Raw genomic sequence first — 24,784 nt, 5'->3', positions numbered from 1 at the left:
TCTTGCAAGCCTAAGAACACCATCCCAACTGTGAAATACGGGGGTGGCAGCATCATGCTGTGGGGCTGTGGAAATATAGGAGCAAATCTCAAAACATCCGGAAGTTAAAGCTTGGGCACAGATGGGTCTTCCAAATGGACAATGACCCAAAGCAAACTGCCAATACTGGACACAAAGTGGCTTATGGAAAACAGTCAATGTTTTGAGGTGACCATCACAAAGTCCTGATCTCAATCCAGTTGAAAATGTATGGGGAGAGCTGAAAAGGCATGTGCACACAAGGTGGCTACAACTTACTTTCCAAGGGTAAACCCAATGAACTTGTTCCTGCTCGTCTCTAGGAAGTGCTCGATATCTTTCTCCCTGTGAAGGCAGAACCACATTTAGATTAATTTAGAGGCACCTGCTGATAAAGCCTGCATTTCAATGAGGCAGACAGTGTAAATAATACGTCTCATCAGTCACACTTGAGGAAGCCGAGAGGCTCCTGCTGATAACGTTTAATCAGCCACACTAAAAACCTTGATTATTGATTTTATGATTGAGAGCGATTTAATGGGTGAGTAGGTGTCGTATATACTTGATATGTATTTATTTTTGTGAAAACCTTTTTTTTCTTTATTGAATATTTTATTTCGAGCCATATAAACAAAATCATACAGACAGTGTTCAAGAACAAATACAGAGAAAAGGGTAAATGCCGTATCTGTCTAAGATCTTTACCTTTCACACAATGTCCTTTGCCCCTATAATTGGCCAAACAAAATAAAATAAATAACATTTTAGCTCGAAAAGGAGTGGGAAAAAGACAAACTTATTCACTCCCACCCCTATTCATATATTTAAATAATTTAAATAATGTGGTTGCTGCACTAACTTAGTTTAGTCCTTGGCAGCTTGTAGTAATAAAACAATTAAGTGAGTTACGTGTGTAGATGAGATACAACAACGTATTACATTAAGTCAACATTCACTTAATGCTACACTTTATAACAAGTGTATAATTATTCATTCCTACACCCAATATATCAGCATGTTAGTATTACTGTTATTATACATTATAAAATCATCATTATCATCATCACAACCCACACAGTATTTATATTGTATATAAGTATAAGTGTTTGATTGATATAAAACATAGTCCATATCTATTCATGAGAAGCATAGTAATAACAGATTGATTGATTGATTGATTGATTGATTGATTGATTGATTGATTGATTGATTGATTGATTGATTGATTGATTGATTGATTGATTGATTGATTGATTGATTGAAGCTCATGGTAACCAGATTTTTTATTAATTATTGCGGGTTAATAATAAAGTGCTTTAATAATGTTTTTTTCTTCTTTTTTTTTAAGTCTGTAAAGCTCCGAAAAAGGGAAAGACACAGAATGTTTTCACCTTTCTTTAACCTCTTGAGGCGGGGGGCCTCAACCCAGAGCATTTTCTCCAGCTTAGCTTTACCCAAATCTAAAAGTTTTAAAAAGAGATGAAAGAGCAAAAAAAGAACGGCCAAAAAAGTGACAAAAGCGAAACAAAAAAAATGACAAGAACGCAACTAAAAAGTGACAATAATTTGATGAAAACACATTATTTTTGCCTCATAAAAAAATAAGAATGTTTGTTTAAAAAAAAGCGTCATAAAACAAGGTAAAAAAGAATTCTTTTGCAATGACTCAACTCAATTTTATTCCTAGAGTCCCATTAACCTCTTAACCCCCGTCTTAATCCAACACATTTTCTCCAGTTCAGCTTCACCCAAATCTAAAAGTTCACAGCCTATGGGCCTATACACCTCATTTGAAAGCAAAGACCATGCTACCAAGTCCTGACTTTTTTGCTGCTTTTTGTCATGTTTTTTTTATGGTTTATTGCTTTTTGTTGTTGTTGCGTTTGTCATATTTTTGCCTCTATTTTGTCACGTTTTTGTCACATTTTATGTCACTTTTTTTTCCGTCCCTCTTTTGACGCTTTGTTCCAGAAGCTTTTAGACTTGGGTAAAGCTGAACTGGAGAAAACCTGCTCTGTTCAGGCGGGGGTTAGGAGGTCAATGCACAACTCAAAGTGCATTCTTCTAGCAATCCTTCCACACGAGACATCCCAGATTTACGATATCATCACTTCTCACCTGACTTTCGGGGCCCAGGGCAGTCCCTTGGGGAAGTTGATGCGGTCGGTGGGCGGTCTCAGTGGCGGCGGTGGAGGGGGGGGCTGTATTATCACATCTCTGTCCAGGGGATCCACTTCCCCCTCGATCCCGCTGTCCGTGTCCTCTGGGTCGTCCTCCTCATCCCGCGCATCGTCGTTTTTAAAGGGGTCCCGCTCGTTGTAAGTGTCCAGGCTGTCCTGTTTGACAAGCGGCTAGGAAGGGAGGGAAGTGAGGGATTAGCTGTGTGGGCAATATGCCTATAGGAAATACTGCTAACTTCTGTTGTTTTATTTCGTACTTCCATTGTATTTATAAAATCACAAAATTAAAGGTTTCAATGTGTGTGTTGTCTGTTTTGTACATAATAATACCAAATGATAAAGTAAGTGTCAGGATAAGCGTGACAGTAAACCGCTGACAAATGTTTTTGCCATCTTCTTAAATGACAGTGACGGTATTGGATGTCGACAGTCAGGGAAATATACAGAAATGTGATCGGTTTCAAAAGACCTGGCCAGTGAACAAGAAGTCCATTGTGTATACTTAGTCTTATTAGTAGTGTGCAATGCTTGTAATTACAGTAGTGTCAATAATGTGATAACTGATTATATATATAGTGGTTATGGTGCAACAAGTAAACATTTGAGCAAGCAAGAGAGCAAGTATTGCCCACAGTAAATATCAAAATGCACTTAGAAGTACTCAGAAGTATTTTCTACCAAAAAATAAATAAATGTAAAAGCTTTCTTTACACAGCAGGCACAAGCATCTCTAATTAGACTTACCACGCATCTGCATTCAAAAAGGTTTTAAAGTGCAAGCAGCTTATCTTATCTCATTACATACTTCACCCGAAAAGCAAACACTGTGTATTTACATTGACATACTCTACAGTGGATGGCTGTGACAACGGTACAAGCATCAGGCAAAGGGAGGCAGTCTTACATTACGTGAGCTAGTGGCAGTTGATGTATGGTGCTACGTCTAACGTGGTTCTAACGTGAGTGCCATGTGGACAAGTGGAGAGACAGAGAGGACCGGGTGAAACTGTGGAGAAGCCATTCAGCTACTATGTACACAGCTAAACCTTATGCTTTTCTATCTGGTACAGGGAGGGAACTACGTTTGATGTCATCATTTAAGACAAGACACAACAGAGGAAAGCTGGGAGTGTTCAAACACCATCTATGTTGACGCTTGCTGGTGATTACAATTGGTAAATTAGATCATGCCCAGGATGTCATAATATAGTTTTCCCGTGGTGTCTTGCCTTTAAAAGGTCAACTGAGCAGCGACTGTGCAATCGCATTTCATATTCCTGGACCGGAGTCAATCCATTTTTGGCACTGGCCCCCGTCTAACCGTGCAAGGTGCTTTGCTATAGGCCAAACCTGCAGCATGTGATGGACACTATGGACAGATGCTACTGTTGTTTCAAGTGTCTTGATATGGGACAGTGGACACTGACTGGTCCAGCGCTAATGACGAGCCCTGTCTCTCAAACCCCGCCCCGGATTCGAATGAAGAGAGAGACGAGGGAGGCTTGAATAATCCTCAAAGTAGATTTTACCTGGTGTGAGCAGAAATAGAGTTGCATAACAATTTCAAATAGATTTCCACCATTTGCTTTTTTCACTCTTCCAGGAATGACAGTGGCTAAGGCGGTAAAGCAGGTGGACCTGATCTGAAAGGCAGCTGTTTACAAACTCCCAGTAAGTCTCTTTAACAGTGGAGTATAAAACCCAACAAAGGGCACTTTGACTGTAACTTTTAAAGAATGATTTATCACTGAATTATACTGTATTGGTCATACAGCCCCATTAGGACCTCCTATAATAATAGCTTAGATCTTTTGAAAGAACTTTTTTAAGTCAAGCTTCTCAAAACAAAATAAGCCACAATTCACTCATACATTACATTCTCACAGGCAATTTGGTGTGTTGCTCAAGGATGTAACAACTGTATGAACTGGTAGAACTGAGGTGGAAACACAGACCTTCTGATTTAAGACAATTGCTGTATCACCTGAGCCACTTCATCACAAAGACTGGTTGGAAAAAGGCACAATTTCAGTTGCAGCAGTTGTATGCGTTGCTCTTAAAGGAACAGGCCACCGTTTTTGCATACTGAGATATGTTCTTACCTGAGCTTTGACGAGTTGATGCGTAACTGTCTGGTCTTTACTCGTGTCACGCAAAAACACCGAACATGTTTTTATGTGGTTATGCCTTACAATATATTGCCACCATATATTGCAAACACATGTTCGGTGTTATTGCGTGACTGAGTACACGCGTAAAGACCAGACAGTTATGCATCAACTCGTCTAAGCTCAGGTAAGAACATGTCTCAGTATCTAAAAACGGTGGCCTATTCCTTTTACAATTATTATCTTGTCAAAGTTACACTTGTGTATTTTTGCATCAACTCCAGTGAGAGCTCAGTTTCCAGCGTGTGACAAGCAACCCATCTGTTCGCAAACAGTTATATAAATGTTATAAATGCAACAGCTCTCACAGTTGGACAGCATTTCCTTAGGTTTGGACAAAGTTTAAAGACAACAGTTTGAAAAACAAACAAGAAGGCAGCGGGGATGTGAGAGAGCAGTGCACAGTCCAGCTCGATGCAGACAACAGATGCAAAGGGGTTTATAGGGAAGACAGCACTTATGGGTAAAGACCTGCTTCTTGGGAAAGGGACTGTCTCCTTCCAAGCTATCAACAAAGGCACTCTGTAGGGACACAAGGGAGAGGGGCATCAAATACCATCCTGTACACTACTAGAAAATGTTCAGCCCTATTGGTGAAAGTAATGGGATTCCCAACAATATTAATTCTGGAAAACAGTGTTATTAGGGTAAGATTAGAACATACAGCTAATTTGTTGATGTTAGTGCTGTGGTTGATTTGGAAATGCTAGCAAATTCAAAGCGGAATTCCACTTTTTATTGTTTTGAGCAATTGTGTCAACAGCATACTGAAGTACCACCAAAATTTTCCTGTCTATTGTACTGAAGTGTATTTGTCTAGTACAAGACTTATTTACTACAAAAGTGTGAAACTGCAATTTCTTTCATTACAAGTTGAAATGAATACTTTTATTTGGGTCGCCGACGCAAGTTGAGAACCGCTGCTTTGAGAAGACCGAAATATGAACTGCTTAACTACTACTTTAATGTATTACAGATTCTGTACAGCACCATCAATAGCTGAATGCTAAAATGTTATGTTTGGCCCCATAATGGTACAAATGCCCTGTTTTTCGATGTCAGTCAGTGCCATCGTCTAATGAAACCTTTGAGACAGTGATTTTCTCAGGATGTGCCTCTTTACCCTGCGACTGCGGCGTCCTCTCTTCTGCTGTTGCTGCTGCTCGATCAGCTCCATGGCGGAGGCAGGAGGCGAGGCAGCCCTCATGGCCCGCACCACTTTGATGCTGTCCTCGGGCAGCGGGGGCAAGTTCAAACGCTCGCGACCGCGCACCTTCATCTCCTGCAGCTCCTCAAAGCCCCCCAATGTGAACTAGGGAACAAATTAAAAATAAATTTATGGGCAATGGCTAGGTTTTGGTAAAAGTTTCTGGAGTGAAGATACCAGAATAGTTTTCCAGAGCAGCAGTAGGACTTTCTTCATGGGGAAGTGCGGGGCGTTCATGCTGCAGAATTTGGTGACCATCGTAAACAGGAGAAGAGCAAAAGGTTCCCCGTTGTACAGAGGTGACCCTGTGGGAAGGAGATTCAAGTTAATGTCGTCAGATTATGGAATTCAGTTATACATTTGTAAAATTGTTAATCTCGTAACACCTGCCTTAACTGAGTGCATTTGCTCCCGTTCAGCTTTATCCAAATCAAAAAGGTTACAGCCTATTGGCCAGAGTAAGACACATTTGAACTTGGGGCTGAAACGACTAATCGATTAATCGCCGACTTATCAATTATTGAAATAGTCGACAACTATTTTAGTAATTGATTAATCGTTTTCTGGTTCACATAGACTTAAGTGGAGCAAAAATGACATAAAAAAGTTAGCACTTTTGATGAAAACCTACTTTGTTTTTATAGTTAGGGTCTGTAGTGTTTTGTACATTGTACAATTTCATGAAGAACAGCTGGAGGAGGTGTGCGTGGATCGGGAAGTTTGGGCATCTCTGCTGAGACTGCTGCCCCCACGACCCGGCCCCGGATAAAGTGGAAGAAAATGGATGGATGGACAATTTTATGAATAGAGCCTCCAACAAACATTTCCCTTTAGTTTACTCCATCAACACATCCTCAAACAGCGCCATTTAAGCCATATGTGATTTAAAAAATTAAAAAAATCAAATTTTCCTACACCATTCACAGCCAAGCGATTAATCGTAAAAATATTAGGTGAAAATATTCACCTTATTCGGCCCCGCCCACTTTTGCCACTTTTTGCGTTGCGACGTTCCCACTGTAAACTCTTGAGCTAAATTATTTAATAACACGGTCTAAGGCTTGATCGAAAGATGGCATCGCGTCTGCTGCTGTCATGTTTGATCCGTAAATAAACTTTTTTAAATTTTTATCTATAAACAAATTACAAGCTTCTGTATGTCGAATAGTGCGTCATCGTCTTGCCGTCCCTCCTCGTTCTGTGATTGGTCCCCAAATCCATGCAAAGATTTCGGCCATGGCCCCCAGACTGCTCTGAAGTTCTATATAATTTGAGCGCACACAGCAGTCTGGCATTCACTTTTTTGTTGCGTTTTCAATCTCATCTTTTTTTTCCCCTTTTTGATTTGGGTAAAGCCAAACTGAAGAAAATGTGCTCGGTGTAGGCGGGAATTAAGAGGTTTACAAACAGGCCTACAGTTATGTCAAATTATTTTCACACAAAACACATGAGCCTATACAACTGTTATACTTTCTGAAGCGACCATGACTCATCCACAGTATTGACTTTAACAGTACATTAAATAACGGCTCCATATGAAACCCAGTGGTATTGACTGAGATCTGAAAAGTACATTGTAGGTGAATTGCCACTTAAACAATCCCACGCGTCATATTTGTAAAACCCCACTCCCACCTATATGTGTTTTGCGGTGAAGAAAATTGAGCAACATCGAGCACAAACCAAGCTCGTTTTTGAAGGACTCGTGGGCAATTTTCCACTCCGGCCGGTCGTCTTCCGTCTGCACTCTGATCGTCTCCACCATCAGGTACATGATACTCAGCAACACTCTGCAAAGTACAATAAATATGACAGAAAGTACAGGACGTGCTGGAGAGAAAGACTGGCACAATCTGGCTTAATATAGATCGGATGTAGCAGTATTTTACACATTAAGTTCTTTCGTTCACTCCACAAAGGCACTCATAGTGTTCAAGATAATTGCACAATTTGAAGTCACTATTCCATCACATTTTTCACATTTGGCTGTAATTACAGTAAGTGTTCATCTGGGGAAGCGCAGATGGAGCCGCATGCACGTGTGGCCTGTTTTGCTCACAAATCAGTGGCATTATAAGCTGTTACAGTAATGGCTAACAATGCGCGTGTATGCATTCACAGTAATTACCATGCATATCATTATTGAAGGCAATTTCATGCATTTAAAATTGTATTTGAAACACAATTATTTATTGGGAATAGAAAGCAAGTGTGACATCAGGCTAAGTAACCAAAAGAGATTTTACGGTATTTGCCACTTGACCCATTTTATCAAAATAAGAACATAAAGAAGGTTTACTTCGCACATCTCTTTGTTTTAAACAGGTGCGTAAGAGAAGGCATAGAGGCCAAATGTAGAAAAGGAAAAATCTGTCGCACACTGTATATTTGCAACACCAGTGTTCTTTTATTAAGGCAACGTTTCGGCCAGTGGCCTTCGTCAGGCAAAATGTGAACGAATAAGAATAAAAATAACAACGAATTTTCTCATCAAACTTTTCATTCATTGTGGCAGGGAGGTACTATCTGACGTTGAACTAGCCTGGTTTTACCATATCCCTGTACTCATTGGTTTCGTACAAGGGTCTGGACCTTCACAATTGAGCTCCGTTATCAGGTGGGAGGGGTGAACTCCTTTCAAACGATTTGAAAGGTAATGGAAAAATGTATTAAATTAAAAAAAGTGACGACAACGCAAAGAAAAAGATCCATTTAGATCAGTTTTGTGGGTCTTACTGGAGAAAATGCACTTGGTTAAGGCGGGGGTCAAGAGGTTGTGGTGTTTAAGTTTAACACCCCTCCGCTCCAAACAGTCACTATAACTTAGCTATAACTCCATAGGTAAATGGGCCGGTCGAAATCATTGAATTGAGCGTTGAATTGTGTCCTCAAAAATCACTAAGATTTCTGCAGATTTCGAGGCCGTTCCATAAAACTGAACTAATGGATAATATAATAACTTCACGAACCTCCTGGTGCATATTTCATCTCTCAGATTAAGTTTTACTTCACCTGTCTGATGAGGTTAAAACCCTTACAAAGAGAACTCTATCATGTGATTATAATATTTTCATTGTATCTTTTGATTCTCTAATTGGTCGCGTGAAATGTGTCCATCTCTTACCTGAGCTCTGTGCTGTCTGCCAGGGAGATTGCAGGTTTCCTAACCGCGCTGCTGCACGCCTGGTTGTTGCTGCAGACACACACGACACACAGGGCACTTTTATTATGTAAAGCCAGAGAAACAGGAGAAGATAAAGCCAGTATAACCATGCACAGTCACAAACATGTCAACACTGCACCGTTTCTCTGCGCGGCCGAAAAACGGCTTTGTTTTCGTGTAGTAACTGATTTTAAGTGGACTTCTCCAGTCCCATGTTAACAGATAGGAGAAAAGGGGCGGGCGTAATTCCTGGCGGCGCCCACGCGAGGCTCCGGAATAAGACATCCCCTAACCCACCCAGACCAGTGTTAATTTTACAACATATTTCATTTTAGTTTTAGTCTTAGTCTTTTGACTAAAATGTAATTTAATTTTAGTTAAGATTTAGTCAAAAAAAAAACTTTTCAATTTTAGTCTAGTTTTAGTCGACTAAAATTGTATGTTAATTTAGTCGACTAAAATGAAGACTAATTTAGTCGACTTATATTTATAATATTCATTATAATCATATTTAATCGTGGTCCTCGACTTCATGGAGCTGCTCCCACATGAATAAAGCTCAGAGCTGATCCTTTGGCAGTGAATTTAAATGATATGAGGCTTTTTCAGACTGTCAATAGAAGTTTGGATGATTTTGGTTTCTCCCTTTCATTTTTATTTAGTCTTATTTTAGTCGACTAAAATATCTGGACATTTTAGTCATAGTTTTAGTCTCATGAGAAAGTTTGAATTTAGTTTTAGTCCTATTTTAGTCGTCAAAAATATCACTTTGACTAAAATTAAGACTAAATATTTTAGTCGATGAAATTAATACTGACCCAGACCATAGTAATTAAAGTACTTGTGTATTTTTGTTCCTTGTGAAATATTTATTTTTTTCCTCAAATTAATATTTACATAAAAGAAACTTTTAAACATAAAAAGTCGTTAATTGCAATTTTAATTTAATAGCGACTAATCCCCTACCCAACGGACATATTACTGTGTACCGTATGTTTGAGGATTAGTGGGAAAATACGCAGATTACAAACACGCACACACACAAAAAAAAGATATATGAAATCAAGACAAAATGAACGAGACATTTTCATCCAAAAGTGTGAAGTCTTTTCATTGAAGTTTACAGGAAGTGTGACTCACTCGATCTCCATGCTGAGCAACTCCAGCAGTGCAGTGAAGATGCCCATGTCATAGAGCAGAAACACATTGTGCCTGGACCAGTGCAACACGTCCACCTCTGTGTCGCACTCATCAAACACTCCTGCAGGCGAGAGGACATGAGAAAAAACATCAAACTGGACTCCATATGTCAGAAACGAATACACTGGATGAAGGGTCTTATATTATTGCTGTTTGACCATCTGTCTCGTTCAGAGCTGAGATGTGTGTGATGTTGTACACAGACAGCGCATTGTAAAGTAATGGGACTTCTTTATAGGTTATGGTCTAGACTAGAGAATTTCATGACGTTAAAATGTCAGATGAAGGGAAGACACATCAAGGTCACAAAACGATACAGGACATACAGGTCAAGGAACAATGGGTTTAAAAAAAATACACTAACTTCGCATTTACAAGGAACACTGGGGCCACAAGAAACAGGACACTTGTTGTAATTTAGCAGTGATTTTTATTACAGAACATTTTCAAAGGCGGTGCAGAAAAACCAAGGACAAATCTATACAATTCAGAGTGAAAAGAAAAGTACTCAATCACAGCAGTGAAGAGAGATGTGAACAGAAGAGCGGAGGTGTATCTGAAAAGAAACAGCCTCTATCTCTGACAGACGTGACTGCTCTGCTGTCAGGGGCTGGCACACGTCCTCTTCCAAATATAATGCGCTTTCAATTCAACTTTTAATTGTTGGCTAATAATTTATTCCAGAGACATAGAGGGCATACACACCACGGAATGTTTGTACAATTCTAGATTTCATCAATAATCACATCGATAATTGCATTTATAAAAGTGTTTACAAGCACAGCAAAGGCTTTTCCTGCTGCGTCAGCTGAGAGGAAGTCAGTGATATTTAACACAGCCTCTTGGTTTGGCCATTAACTGTTAAAGCTAAACTTGGCAGAGTAGTTGAACAGGGCAGTAAAATCACAGGTCAATAACAAACCAATTTGTCTCAGCATCACAGTAAAGAATCGTCTCAGTAGATCAGGGGTAGGCAATGACAGGCACAGAACCTCAGACCCCAATATGATTTTGAGAAATATTATTATGTAATAATAAAAAAATAGTGTCTTTTCATAGTGTATTTTTTAATGTCCTTGCAGAACAGCCCACTCATATTCATACATAATGTAAAACAGGGATTCTCAACTGGTGGGCCGGGACTCAAAAGTGGGTCGTGAGCCTGTAACTACACGGAAACACACTGGAGTCCGTTAAAAAGTAATAATATTGGGTTGTGTTCATCATAATTTCAGTCTTAAAATCAAATCTACGGCTTGTTCAATAAAAACATGTGGCAAATACAATATTTTATAGGATATATGACAAACTACAGTTTTATTTGGGTCGCAGCTTGTCATTAAGGTAATGGCGGGTCTCGGAGCCGGACCACTTTAGAACTACTGTTGTAAAACATTGGCATTTGCAGAAAACGGTTCTTAACTTTAGGCGACAATGTTGAGGTTCGGCCCTTGGTGTTTTGGCAATGTTTGTTTGTTTGTATACTTTATTGTCCCCGTAGAGAAATTTGTCCTCTGCATTTAACCCATCCTTCGATGCCGCTGAGGCAACCCGTAAGGAGCAGTGGTCGACGGTCGTGCCGCACCCGGGGACCCATCTCCATGATGTGGAGCCATGGTCAGAATCACCTGGCTGGAGGATTCGCATTGTACATGTTTTTAGTGGTAGGGGAAACCAGAGTACCCGTAGGAAACCTACGCAGACATGGGGAGAACATGCAAACTCCACACAGAAAGGCCCCGTCCTGGTGGGAATTGAACCCGGGACCTTCTAGCTGTGAAGCGGAGGTGCTAACCGCTGCGCTACCGAAAATCGGCCCTCCGTGATGCAAACTTGCCTACCGCTGCAGTAGATGATGATAGTCATTCACTGTTCCACCACTCTGAGCTCCTTCCATCACAGCAGAGATACAGATTTCCTTGTGCCAAGAAGAATGTGTACAGGAACTCCTTTGTGTCATGTGCCATCCGGGAGCTGAATAAGTTGTAACCCCTAATGTCACTCAGTCTGTTTCATTCCTTTACTTTTGATGAGGTGAATCTGCTTGCAACATTGCGTGCCACAGACATGGTGGATTGTGCCCATTTGTAATATTTATGATGTTTGATGACATATCCAAATAGAAAATTCACAATATTTGAGCCCAATCATTAAACGTCGTTGTAGATTAAATGAACAAACCGAAAGAGCTTTAAACCGAAGTGCAAACATGCCAATATCCCTGAAAAATACCAATGATTTGCTGCTACTTTGAGAAACTAATATCTCATATTTCACTGCATTGCATACTATATCATAGCAGTCCTTACCCTGTGCCAGGTAGAGTATGGCCCGGGCCACCTTTAGCCGCTTGTCCCGGTCTGTCACCTCTAGAGCGTCCAGTAACCGCATCACATACGTCCTCTGCTCCTCCACGCTCAGCTCCGTCCACCTGCGCCCTTTAGCTGCAGGGGAAGAGCAAAGACAGAGGTGGACAACGTGCACAAAGGCACAACATGGTCCCAAATATAATGTGCCTTCAATGTCACTTTTAATTGTTAGCTACTCATTTTAATATTGTGATATAATAAACAATGAGCTTTAGAATGTGATGCAGTAAAAGTGGCTCAGTTGTTGATAATGTTCGTCCATGGTGTAAATCCTGACTGGAGCAGACTGTGATCCACTGAACTCAGATTTTATTAATTAGTTGAGGGATGTGTTCAAAGTGAAGCTAAATACCAGCTAAAATACAACAAAATTAAAGGGACTATACAGAGTTTTAAAAAGTATTTTCCGCCCCCTACATGTTCCAACCATGTTCTAATGTGTAGAATGAGCCCAGACCTGTTCACCACAACTGCCTCTTAAATCCTGCACTGTCACTATAAAAGGTGTTACTTTGGGTCCGAAGTGTCGTCACCATAGACTGTAAAAATAATGGACGTCTTATGCTCACTCCTCCCCGTTTACCACAATGACCACGGCCGTGGGGGAATTCATGGCGGATTTACAGACTCCCCCTCCCCAGCTCTGACGAAGCATGTTCCTAAAAAGGACAAGGGCGGGATTTTCACCGTAGACTCGGCCCTTGCGTGACGTGTAGCTCGCGCTGCTCCAATGCTAACAGTCCGACCCTCATTAAGAACGAGATTTCAAAAAATCATATTACGAAAATCAGCCTGGTTTCATATATTGAAAAGCATCACAAAGATTAAAATTAAAGATGCACCGATACTCTGATATTTATCGATACTAAGGGACTTTCTTCAAAGTGTCTTTCTCTGAGTGAAAAATTGTATTGACTCTTCTCCTTTGTAAGATCAATAAAGTCATATTTTATGGTCATGTTACAGATCAATTATCAATTATATCTATTGATAAACTCCTAAACATTTAACAAGGATGACTTTTCTACACTAAACATACTTGAGACAGGCTTTAGATTACATATACAACTCACATGAAGTGATCTGATCATTACAATTATGTTAGATCAGTTATTTCATAAACTAAAATACAAACACTTGGCTTCAGCAGTGGTTATTTTACTTTGCTACTTTAGGTATTTCTATCTTAGTTCCTGACCCAGCCTTGATTCGTTTTCATTAGCATTAGCATGCCCCCACGGTGAGAGCCCAAACTAGTATCGGTTCAGTATCGGTTATTTGTAGTATTGGCTCTGATATCTGATACCAGTATCGGATCGGTGCATCCCTAATTAAAATACTACTCAGTATCCTCTGCTAAGTGCTCAAGTACCCCCAGGTCCATGTACCTCTGGTTGGGAAACAGTGACTTAGGGTACATCAACTAAAGGATAAACAACGTTCTTGTCTGTATTAGAAAGAAGCAAAAAGTACAATATATTCATAATGTTTTCATATTAGTCTGTTTCTTATTTATTTTTTCATTTCAATCATCTAAAACTGCTCTCCGGTCCATTCTTACTGTGTCTCACCTTTGTGATAACATCACAGTTCATGTTCTTTGTTATTCGGGATACTGACGCACTTTTGTATTTTTCTATATTTTCAAAAATGGCTAACTAACCTTTTCTCTATTCATTCGTTTCCTTAATTTTGGAATTGGTCTGAGCAGCTTCCAGGAATATTTGAAACATCAGCTACATGGTCATTCAGGTTAAAAAAGAAAGAACACACAATATACTTATATGCAAATACCATGGGTCTTAAAGTCCTCTTCAAAGTAGTCTCGGTTCAGGGCAAACTCCGGCTCCTCTGTGTAACTGTACAACTCTGTGGGAACAATCAATATTAACATAATTAAACATTTAAAAAGTAATTCACAATATCATAAAATTGTTATAAATTACACTCATATCAAGTGGAGAGCGACAAGTTTGACAAATCCGATTCCAATGTCAATTCCCATCTCCATACACACAGAAATAATTTTTTGGGAGCGTAGAACTAGTTAGTCACGTGATGTTTTGAAGTTCCAGAGCATTAGTCACTGGAACAGTATCTAAAATCTGGTATACGGTCTGTCGGAGTGTGTCAGCCACATGACTAACACTGTCATATCAGCTGTTACCACCAGCCCGACTACTGCCTTATTTAGGAAATCCATTAATTGTTTTGAAAAACGGCTAGATCACAATTGTAGATAGAATAGAATAGCATGTTCAAAATGGAAAGATGAATGAATGGATAACACAACACCAATACTATACTTTATCCTGCACAATAGACCTTAAAGGGATATTTCAGGATTTTTGACATAGGGCCTCATTTCCTAGTTATCCAGAGTGTTGCTGATTTCTGGAGCTATTTTTTTTGTTGTAATTCATTCAGGCTAGTGCAAGGCTAGCGCATTTCTACGATATTTTGCATTTAAAAGACCTTATATTTGAGCAGCATCAGCTTTGTAGTTGTATAAGTTACGCAGTGTCGGAGCTAGAAAATAGTCCCTCAAAATGCGATCATTTAAAGGAATAGGCCACTGATTTTACATACAGAGATATGCTCTTACCTCACTTTAGCCGAGTTAATATATCCCCGTCTGGTCTTTGTCCGTGCGCTCTGTCACGCAAACGGAGCACATACGCAGCCTCTCCCACATGTCACATAACTCCAAAAAAGCTCACGATAGAAGCTACCAAGCTCTTCCACGTGTTCCCTATTTAAATAAAGTTACGTGAAGTGTTTTCATGCGAAGTATATTTACACAGAAATGTAACACGTCGAATTTATAAGCAGATAAAAAGGGGGACTATATTGTGAGGCGTAATGATACGAGGAGCAAAACGTCCGCGCAGTAACTCCTAAAGGTTATTGACGGAAGTGAGCGGGGGAAGTCTTTAGGAGTTACTGCGCGGACGTTTTGCTCCTCGTATCATTACGCCTCACAATATAGTCCCCCTTTTTATTTGCTTATAAAATCGACATGTTACATTTCTGTGTAAATATACTTCGCATGAAAACACTTCACGTAACTTTATTTAAATAGGGAACACGTGGAAGAGCTTGGTAGCTTCTATCGTGAGCTTTTTTGGAGCTATGTGACATGTGGGAGAGGCTGCGTATGTGCTCCATTTGCCTGGCAGAGTGCGCGGACAAAGACCAGACGGGGATATATTAACTCGGCTAAAGTGAGGTAAGAACATATCTCAGTATGTAAAAACGGTGGCCTATTCATTTAAGTGATGCAAGGTCAGTTATATTCCAAAAAATTATTCTATCAACACAGACATTTATATCGTTAGTCTGGTGTTATCAGTGATTTGCCTCAGAAGCACTGTGGATTGGATCAGACTGTTTTTAATGTAGGCTAGCTGATACCATAGACATGCACTAGCCTAGCACAAAGCCTCTCTTCAAACATAAGGACTGCATGAATTACAAAACAAAATATCTCCAGAAATCAGCAACACTCTGGATAACTAGGAAATGAGGCCCTATGTCAAAAATCCTGAAACATCCCTTTAAGTTAGACCATTACATTGAGACAAATGAATGTTGTATTATGGATTGGAACAGTTCAACCTGACAGTTCAGCGGTGAGCGTGTCCGTGTCTCCGTACTCAAACTCCAGGTTGGGGGACTCCATGGAGCTCTGTGGAACAAAAACGCCCACATGTTTAGTGTAGATGCATTAGTCAGCCGTAATCACACCAGCCCACGTGCTTACGAGCAAACAGGAGGCAAACATACTGCAGTGTAGGTCGGGCTTCACGACACACCTAAGGCCCATTGAGCGGCACACACTTCAGCTCCACGCTTCACCCACTCAAAACTCTGCAGGATTTCACACTTTCACTGCGTCACCAGCAATGCTCATGTAAAGAATGACAATATGCACATGCAGTACATACGTAATTATTGCATTTGTATAGAAGCAGCACCCAGGGACCCATCTCCAGACCTTGAACCAGGTTTGATCAGAACTGCTTATGTATGTGTATGAGATGCTTACTTGATGGGTAAAAACTGAGCTCCAGAAACTAAACCCATCCAGACACGAGCAAAACAAACTCCTAATGTTGAGAGAATGTTTTATAATAATGTGCTGGGGGAGGGGGGTTGTATTGAGGCAGAGAAATTATGACAATCACTTCTCCATCAGCGCCCCATGGAGGCTGAAGCTGCAGAGCTAAATTACCGTCACAGAGTGTCCCGAAGGACATGCATTGTTAATCTAATATTATAATACAGTCACTAAAACATGCAGGACTAGGACACTTTGCCAACAATTGATTACATGTTCTGAGGTGCACGTGATTCTTTTTTTTATTTCTTAGATAAGCTATTTGTATTTGAATTCTGCTTATGCTCCCACACACGCTTAAAATGTCCACTGTAAACTGAAACTTGACTTTATTAACTGCAAATCTAACTATTGCAATTGATAAAAATATCTCTCTCAACCCACTGTGAACCTATGACCCCTGTTTAAGGTGAAGATAATCCCTTCAGTGCCAATGCAAACACTGTTAATGAGTGAGAATCAAAGGCTGAGGACGTAAGTGAAGAGAATGCAGATGTACGGCTGCTGAGGAAGAGCAGAAGAGTGTGAGGGAGACCGGAGGCTGTTCAAAAGTAGATTAGCTGTTCTTTCAGACCAGGGTCACACAAAGCCGACTCTTGCCCTGACCTCAGATCAGCGCTGCAGCCCACGCTGTGAGACTAACATCCGCAACTCTGATATGAACTGCAGAAAACCTTGAATCTTTATGGGTGCATTTTTACACAAGAATCGGCTAAAGAAAGACAGGTGGACAGATCTATAACCAAAAAATACAAATTATTTTTGAAATGTCAAGTTTCTTCTTGTTTCATGGATGTACTGAACAAAGGAATACATTTTAATTCTATAATCACATCTAAAACTGACAAAAGGCCAGAAACTCAATCAGACAATTTGAAGCGCAGAATTCACAAAGACATTGAAGTTACAGTTATTGAGGGAAAATGCTCTATATTGCTACAAAAGAACAGACACTGTCATCATACACTGTGTTGTGATATATTTATGTTTATTTATTTGGTCGGGACAGTGCACGTTGATGAACATGAATGTAAACACGCCACTCAAGATTTTAGTCAAGCCTAATTTCCATCCGTCGTTCCCCCTCGTACTCTCAAATACACTCTCACTCACTCTGGCCTATTGTACATGTTTTTAGGGGTAGGAGAAACCTAGTGCCCGGAGGAAACCTAAGCAGACACAGGGAGAACTTGCAAACACCCCACAGAAAGGTCCCGCCCGGGGATCAAACCCGGGACCTTCTTGTATATATGGACAAGCACACGTCAATATACCACTGTATATTGACAATATTCAAAACCAGTGTAAATAGGAGAGATGGAGGAAAGAACACAGTAACTCCACAGTGACAGTTGCCTGGTCTCACATGTAACTCTCTCCAAATGGTTTGTTTAACAGTGTGAATGTGCCCCAGGGAGTCACTCTGTAAACACGAAGAGTCTGACTCAGCCATCCTCTCACTGTCTAAATACCAGCAGACTCCACCAGGAACAGCTTTGTTTATAGCATCAAGTATCTGTAATGTTATCCAGTGTTAGCATGGCACATATGCAGCTAAACCTGAAGATGAAGGAAGTAAGTTATGTTTAAAACTCACCTCAGTTCATATTTAATCTAGATTATCTAAAACTTTTTTCTCAACCTTGTGTCTTTGCGGCTGAAGAGCATATTATGAAGAGTCAGCATTGACACAGCACTGTCCCTTGCACAATGCAAGCCTATTCACTGCATAGAGCAAATGTAGACAACCACTTTTTCACACTGCTTAGGGAAAAGTGTTTTCGAGTGGCAATAAATATTAGCCTATATTTGAGCTAGAATGAAAGCAGTGTGAAATTATTTGTTCTAATTCTCTAATAAAATAAACAAAATTTCAACAATATTTCATTAAATCTGTACAATAAAGGTGCATTAAGGAACTTTTTATGTCAAAAATTAATAAAATGTATTAGTGCGTATTTGAATGATGATGATGAGGAGCTATGTTGTCTGTGGCATTATTATTAACTCATGTCTGGGAGGAGTGCGGAGAGGCCATGGAGGTCGGCCTTGAAGAAATTCTGGCAAACCATCTGACGCCTCAGGAGGGAGAAGCAGTGCTTCACTAACCACAGTGCGGGTGGGGAGCGGCTGACCTCGGCTGGGGATGTTGTTGGAGGGTGGAACTTTGAGGATGTCCTCAAACAGACCGGGGACTCAGAGGGGGACTCGCCCATCATCACCCGAGTAAGTCCCTGAGGCGGTGAGAAAGCTCCTTGGGGGGGCAGGGCCTCAGGGGTGAACGAAGTACCTTAAGTCTCTGGACGTTGTAGGACTGTCTTGGGCACTTGGATACTGGAAATACCATATACTGTATATAACCTCCATCACCAATGTAAGCGGCCAAAATGAGTTTCTTTCTCAGGGTTGCTGGGCGCTCCCTCAGAGATAGGGTGGACCAGGAGGACCTAGGAGTAGAGCGGTCGCTCACTGCTCTTTACAAGTTGCTCCAGCGGCATCGGAGGATGGGTCTATTGCAGGGGACCCGTTGGAGGGTCTCTGAGCTGGCCTGGAAACGCCTTGGGATCTCCCAGAGGAGCTGGAGGAGGTGTGTGTGGATAGGGAAGCCTGGGCATCTCTGTTCAGACAGCTGCCTTTGTGACCCGGCCCCGGATAAAGCGGAAGAAAATGGATGGATGGATAATGCGTAAACACCCATACAGCCATTGGGTCAAAAAAGGGACCAATAATGGCTGGATTTTCAAAGAAGGTTCTTCTTCTTCTGCACTCTATAGTTGAGCACAGAAGATGACTCAAGAACTGAGTGAGAGCCACAGGCTAATAGCTGTATGGACTTTTTCTGCAAAATGTGTTTTATTTTTCCCCCTACATAAAAAGTCCCATAATTAACCATAAAATCTTTTTTTAGCATCATATTATCAACAAAAAGTGTGCATATTATCAACAATATATGTGGCTCTTTGAGACTTTCAACTTTGGGTGACCCTTTTAAATGAAGGTTCATGCTAAGGCTATAGTTTGTAGTATAAATATTGTCCACACAGAGATGGCTAATGACTTCCATTCTTTTGTGTTTTTAAAGCCACACTGTGTAAAAGTCTGCCCAATAAATAAAATGGAAATACAAGCATCTATTTTATGACAGATATTTTTTTAATTGAAAAACAAATGTACAAACAAACATGAGCCTTTCCTGTGAGCGGCTCAGCTCTCCTAAGACATGACTGTAACTTTACCATGTCTCCAGCTCGTCTTCACGGAGATGTGACTAAAGGCAGCAGAATTTGAGATTTAAAGACATTAGGTTCTCATCCAAATCCATTCTTTGATCACCCACTGCAGTAATAGCATTTTCTGTGTCGAGCTGGTCATGTTTTGTATTGATGGCAACAGGATAGTCCAAAATGTTACGCAGTGTACCTTTAACACACCATTGATTATTTTATTTTTTTTCTTTAGCGACAGTATGGGTGAGGTTAACTTTTTGCAAGCTGTGTGTTTCTTACACTTTTTCCCCACATAAATCACATTTGTAACTTAAAGGAATAGGCCACCGTTTTTACATACTGAGATATGCTCTTACCTCACTTTAGCCGAGTTAATATATCCCCATCTGGTCTTTGTCCGTGCGCTCTGCCAGGCAAACGGAGCACATACGCAGCCTCTCCCACATGTCATATAGCTCCAAAAAAGCTCACGATAGAAGCTACCAAGCTCTTCCACATGTTCCCTATTTAAATAAAGTTACGTGAAGTGTTTTCATGCGAAGTATATTTACACAGAAATGTAGCATGTCGATTTTATAAGCAAATAAAAAGGGGGACTATATTGTGAGGCGTAATGATACGAGGAGTAAAACGTCCGCGCAGTAACTCCTAAAGGTTATTGACGGAAGTGAGCGGGGGGAAGTCTTTAGGAGTTACTACGCGGACGCTGTGCTCCTCGTATCATTACGCCTCACAATATAGTCCCCCTTTTTATTTGCTTATAAAATCGACATGTTACATTTCTGTGTAAATATACTTCGCATGAAAACACTTCACGTAACTTTATTTAAATAGGGAACACGTGGAAGAGTTTGGTAGCTTCTATCGTGAGCTTTTTTGGAGCTATGTGACATGTGGGAGAGGCTGCGTATGTGCTCCGTTTGCCTGGCAGAGCGCACGGACAAAGACCAGACGGGGATATATTAATTCGGCTAAAGTGAGGTAAGAACATATCTCAGTATGTAAAAACGGTGGCCTATTCCTTTAAAGGGGCTAGATGCAAGTTTGTGATTTTATACTCACTACTGCCATTTCAGGCCTTATGTGTAACTGCAGCTTCTATATTAAGCTCGTACATGACGGCCTTTTTGAGTGACAGTTGAGGATTTCAGAGGCAGTTGTGGTGAACAGGTCTGGGCTCATTCTACACATTAGGACATGGCTGGAACATGTGGGGGGAAGAATTTTAACATTTTTAAACTCCGTATAGTCCGTTTAAGCAGTGAAGAACAATAACATATTTCCCCTACCTGTGATTAATTGGATTATATGAAATATTTGGAAAAAGATAAGATAAGATAAGATAATCCTTTATTAATTTGATTGATCTCACAAAGGAGAAATTCACTTGTTACAGTCGGCGTTCAAGATTAAGAAGATCACTCAGAGTTAATAAAGTGCAGCTGATACATAGATTATTGCACATGTTACTTTACAGTCTTACAGGGCACACGTTAATCCCTTGGGAGGTGACGAGTGAAAAGCCACATAATTCATTCAAACCTTTACTTAACCAGGATTAATCTTATTGAGATAAAAAATCTCTTTTATCAGAGTAATGTCATTTTTGTAAATGAGCCTCACTCAATGTCTCAAATGGGATTTTTATCAACAAAACCACCTTAAAGAAGCCAACGATCAGATTACATATACAGCATAATCACAATACTATCTATACTATCAATATTAATTTGCCAATGATTTTAGTCCATATACCCTGTCATCTTTATGTCTCAATACCATTCACACTATCCAACTCTCTGGCATTAGCTTCCCTTAAGCAACGTTGTTGCATAAAACAGTGGGCACAGAGTCCTGGCAGCTCACCCACAACTCACCCCCTCCTGTCAACATGTGCCACAGACACACACACACACACACCGCACTGGACACACATGACTGGCTCAGATCTGACCCACTGGCAGCTTCATTCACACAAAATGCTTTCATGTTTATGGTTATTAGCCCATCAGTCCATCCAGCTTCAGAGCCACACACAATACACATGCATATGCTCCAATTCACTCCAAAACCAGTACTGCACAGACACACATATTGAACATGGTAAGTGCTGAATTTCTCAAAATGCAACACAAAATCTCAGCATTGTGTATAGAAGAAAAGTAAACTTGCCATCTCAGTTTTTAAATCAAGATTCCCCAGACATCACACTCATTTTATAATCAGTTTATAAAGGGTTAATGCATAAATCCCATTGAGAGGGATATTGTGTTATTTGCAGGATATTATACAAAATATGTGCACCTTTTGCCATTTTCCAACTGTTTTGTAAATGAAAGTTAATGTACTGGCAGTAAACAAACCACCAAAGGGAAACAAATGGACAGTGTGTATTTCTACAGCTCCTCTTCTGTGATAAATCGATCCGTCATACTTTGCACTAATGGACACATTGCCTTAGAGCCTGCCAATAAATAAATGACACACTGCAGAGATGTTTTGGGGGATTTTTATAAAATGCAGAAGTATTCTCAAACAAAGTGTATGGCTTTTCCAATTTTAAAAGACCCTATGGTTGAAAAAACGATTCTGTATCTGTTCTGATTGGCCGATTTGATCAGATTACAAAATGGTGAGTCTGAAATTCAATCCATGCATCTAACCATAGACCAAATAATTAAAAGATTACTATGTGGTTCTTACATATAGCCTATGGGAATTAGTTCCAGTTAACACAATGAGACCACATTCACCCTAATCACATCACGTTTAATTAAAAGACTGCAAATAATTTGGCCATGATGAAATAAAATCAGGAGTTACTGCACCAGGATGGCGGACCAAGACAATTGCAGAGGGTCCGATGTAAGTGGCTGCACATTGTTGGGGTCCAAATCCCATGTCCTGAGTATAGCAGCACCCAGCCTATGTTAAGACTTATGTAACATGCAGAAGCGCCCCAAAACACACAGTGATATAGTATGAGAGGAATGTGTAGTGGTCTTGTGACACCTGCACTCAGCACCACTGTAGGATTACTGCCCGGTTATTTTTAGGAGCTGCTTGCAAAAATAACATCTCTGTCTGTGACCGCCTGCTGTTGGCTCACACTCGCGCTGGCCGGGCAGCATGGCCCCATACCTCCGTTTGGACGATCAGCCAAAGCTCCCCAGCAACAACACACTCTCACTCCCACAGCAGCCCGCTCAGAACATTTACCTCGGACTCCTTTTGCTGGTCCTTGAACACATCTTTGGCTCTAGCCTTGTGCCTGTCGCCGTTCTCGTTAAGGTTATTAATGATAGGTACCTCCAAGTCGTCCGCCTGCATCTTGTCCCGTGGCCGTGGCTCAATCTGTCCTGCGTGGAGCTGTCACCGGCACATCGCTCCTCGGAGAACTCGCTCCGCACCGCGCAGGGCACGCACACATGCACGCACATATGCACGCTCACCGCAGCTGAGCTTGTTCTGTCGCCTCTGCCGCTACTGCCTCAGTGACTCGATTCACAGACCTGGACGGCCCGAGGGGCGGGGTTAAAACTCCAGTCAACATGACAGCATCAGCTGATCACTTGAAAGCATCATACAAGTACCCGCGAGGCTTCTGCGGTCAGTGTGTCAAAAGTACCCAGCGTAGGGCAGACCAGGTTGTCTCAGGGGTGGTTGTCATTTTACAGCCCCTCTAGGGGGCGCTGTCTTTGATTTTGTTACTTAAAGCAGTACTGAGTAACTTGCTTACCTTAATAAATCCTCTTCGTAGTCCCTCTGGGGGTAATACAAGTGTTAATGGGATGATTGGAGACTCTTTCATCTCCCCCTGGTGTCTCTGGCCAGAAAACCACAATTGCAACAGACTGCCACCGGACCGGAGCCACCAATACACACTAAATCACGAAGAAGAAGCTAACGGGCAAAGCTAACTGCAGGCAGTTAAAAAAAAAATATTTCCATCGTGCAATTGGATGTACAATATCCCTCTCTCCCTTTGTCTTTTCTGTCAGCGTAGTATTTACTCTCACGGACAATTAAAATGTGAACAAATCGCGCAACTTGGTATAAGATAAGATAAGATAAACCTTTATTGATCTCACAAAGGAGAAATTCACTTGTTACAGTCGGCGTTACTTCACAGTCTTATTGTACAGTCTGATAGCAGTGGGGATGAAGGCTTTGCGGTAGCGCTCCGTCCTGCACTGAGGGTGTCTCAGTCTGCCACTGAGAGAGCTGCTCAGCTCTTCTACAGTCCCGTGCAGTGGGTGGGAGGTGTTGTCCATGATGGAGGTGAGCTTGGCTAACACCCTCCTGTCCCTCACCTCCTCCACAGAGTCCAGTCTATGACACCTGCAGTGGCGCTTATGTCCTCTAGGGGCAAGAGTTGCTTAGTACTGCTTTAAACGTTCATGCAAGTTTTTATGCGAGAAGAAAAAAAGCTGATATTTGTGCGTATTTGACCTCGTAGCTGTATGAGTGCTCACCATGGTGCCTTTGCCTTAGATCACGGCGGTCTCTACAACACTCCAGGATCAATTGTTTGGTTGTTTTTTCTAGTGAGAGGGTCCATCAGCAATGAAAACCTTCCAAACAGTTGATCCTGGAGTGTCCTAAAGGCGCCATGCTGACCACTCATACAGCTACAAGGTCACTACAAGGTCAAACACACACAAATATCACTTCTTTTTTTTTCACATAAAAAGTTGCATAATGCACCTTTAACAGTTCCTTCAGCTGCCATATGTTTTCATTCACACACACAAACACACACAAACACACACAAACATCACATAAGGAGAAAACTCCGATATGATATAAGATATGATCTATTACTTTATGCTAGAGAGGACCTGTCTTTTAATGGAGTCAACAATAAGCTTTCAAGCCAAAGCCAAGTGAAAGCCAGTGTTAATTTTGACAACATATTTTAATATAGTTTTAGTTTTAGTCTTTTGACAAAAATGTATTTTGATTTTAGTCTAGTTTTAGTCAAAAAAATACCTTCAATTTTAGTCTAGTTTTAGTCGACTAAAATTGTAAGTAAATTTAGTCGACTAAATTTAAGACGAACTTAGTCGACTTTGCATTGATCATTTTCATTATAATCATATTTCATCTGGTTCCTCTGCTTCATGGAGCTG

General features: G+C 40.7%; 1 protein-coding gene across 3 annotated transcripts in view; it reads right to left on the bottom strand.

Moving 5' to 3' along the window:
- strip2 (striatin interacting protein 2) overlaps window positions 1-23,169 on the bottom strand; it is a 34,407-nt gene extending 11,238 nt beyond the window's left edge. The window contains exons 1-12 of one of the 3 annotated variants that reach the window (XM_079552411.1): window positions 22,872-23,169; window positions 15,924-15,993; window positions 14,100-14,174; window positions 12,246-12,380; window positions 9,877-9,997; window positions 8,698-8,766; window positions 7,257-7,363; window positions 5,751-5,878; window positions 5,490-5,678; window positions 4,838-4,888; window positions 2,137-2,369; window positions 298-363 (exon numbers count right to left, since the gene is read on the bottom strand). In XM_079552411.1, the coding sequence (XP_079408537.1) occupies window positions 298-363; window positions 2,137-2,369; window positions 4,838-4,888; window positions 5,490-5,678; window positions 5,751-5,878; window positions 7,257-7,363; window positions 8,698-8,766; window positions 9,877-9,997; window positions 12,246-12,380; window positions 14,100-14,174; window positions 15,924-15,993; window positions 22,872-22,982 (1,355 nt within the window). In that variant the 5' untranslated portion in view covers window positions 22,983-23,169. The remainder of the gene's footprint in view (window positions 1-297; window positions 364-2,136; window positions 2,370-4,837; window positions 4,889-5,489; window positions 5,679-5,750; window positions 5,879-7,256; window positions 7,364-8,697; window positions 8,767-9,876; window positions 9,998-12,245; window positions 12,381-14,099; window positions 14,175-15,923; window positions 15,994-22,871) is intronic. The other 2 variants (XM_079552413.1, XM_079552412.1) reach the window with 2 other exon arrangements.
- Between the last annotated feature and the right edge of the window lie 1,615 nt (window positions 23,170-24,784).

The sequence above is a fragment of the Gobius niger genome (assembly GCF_951799975.1).
Source record: "Gobius niger genome assembly, chromosome: 2".
Lineage (NCBI taxonomy): Eukaryota > Metazoa > Chordata > Actinopteri > Gobiiformes > Gobiidae > Gobius > Gobius niger.
The sequence above is the reverse complement of the archived record's forward strand: the minus strand, read 5'-3'. Positions and strand labels throughout refer to the sequence as shown.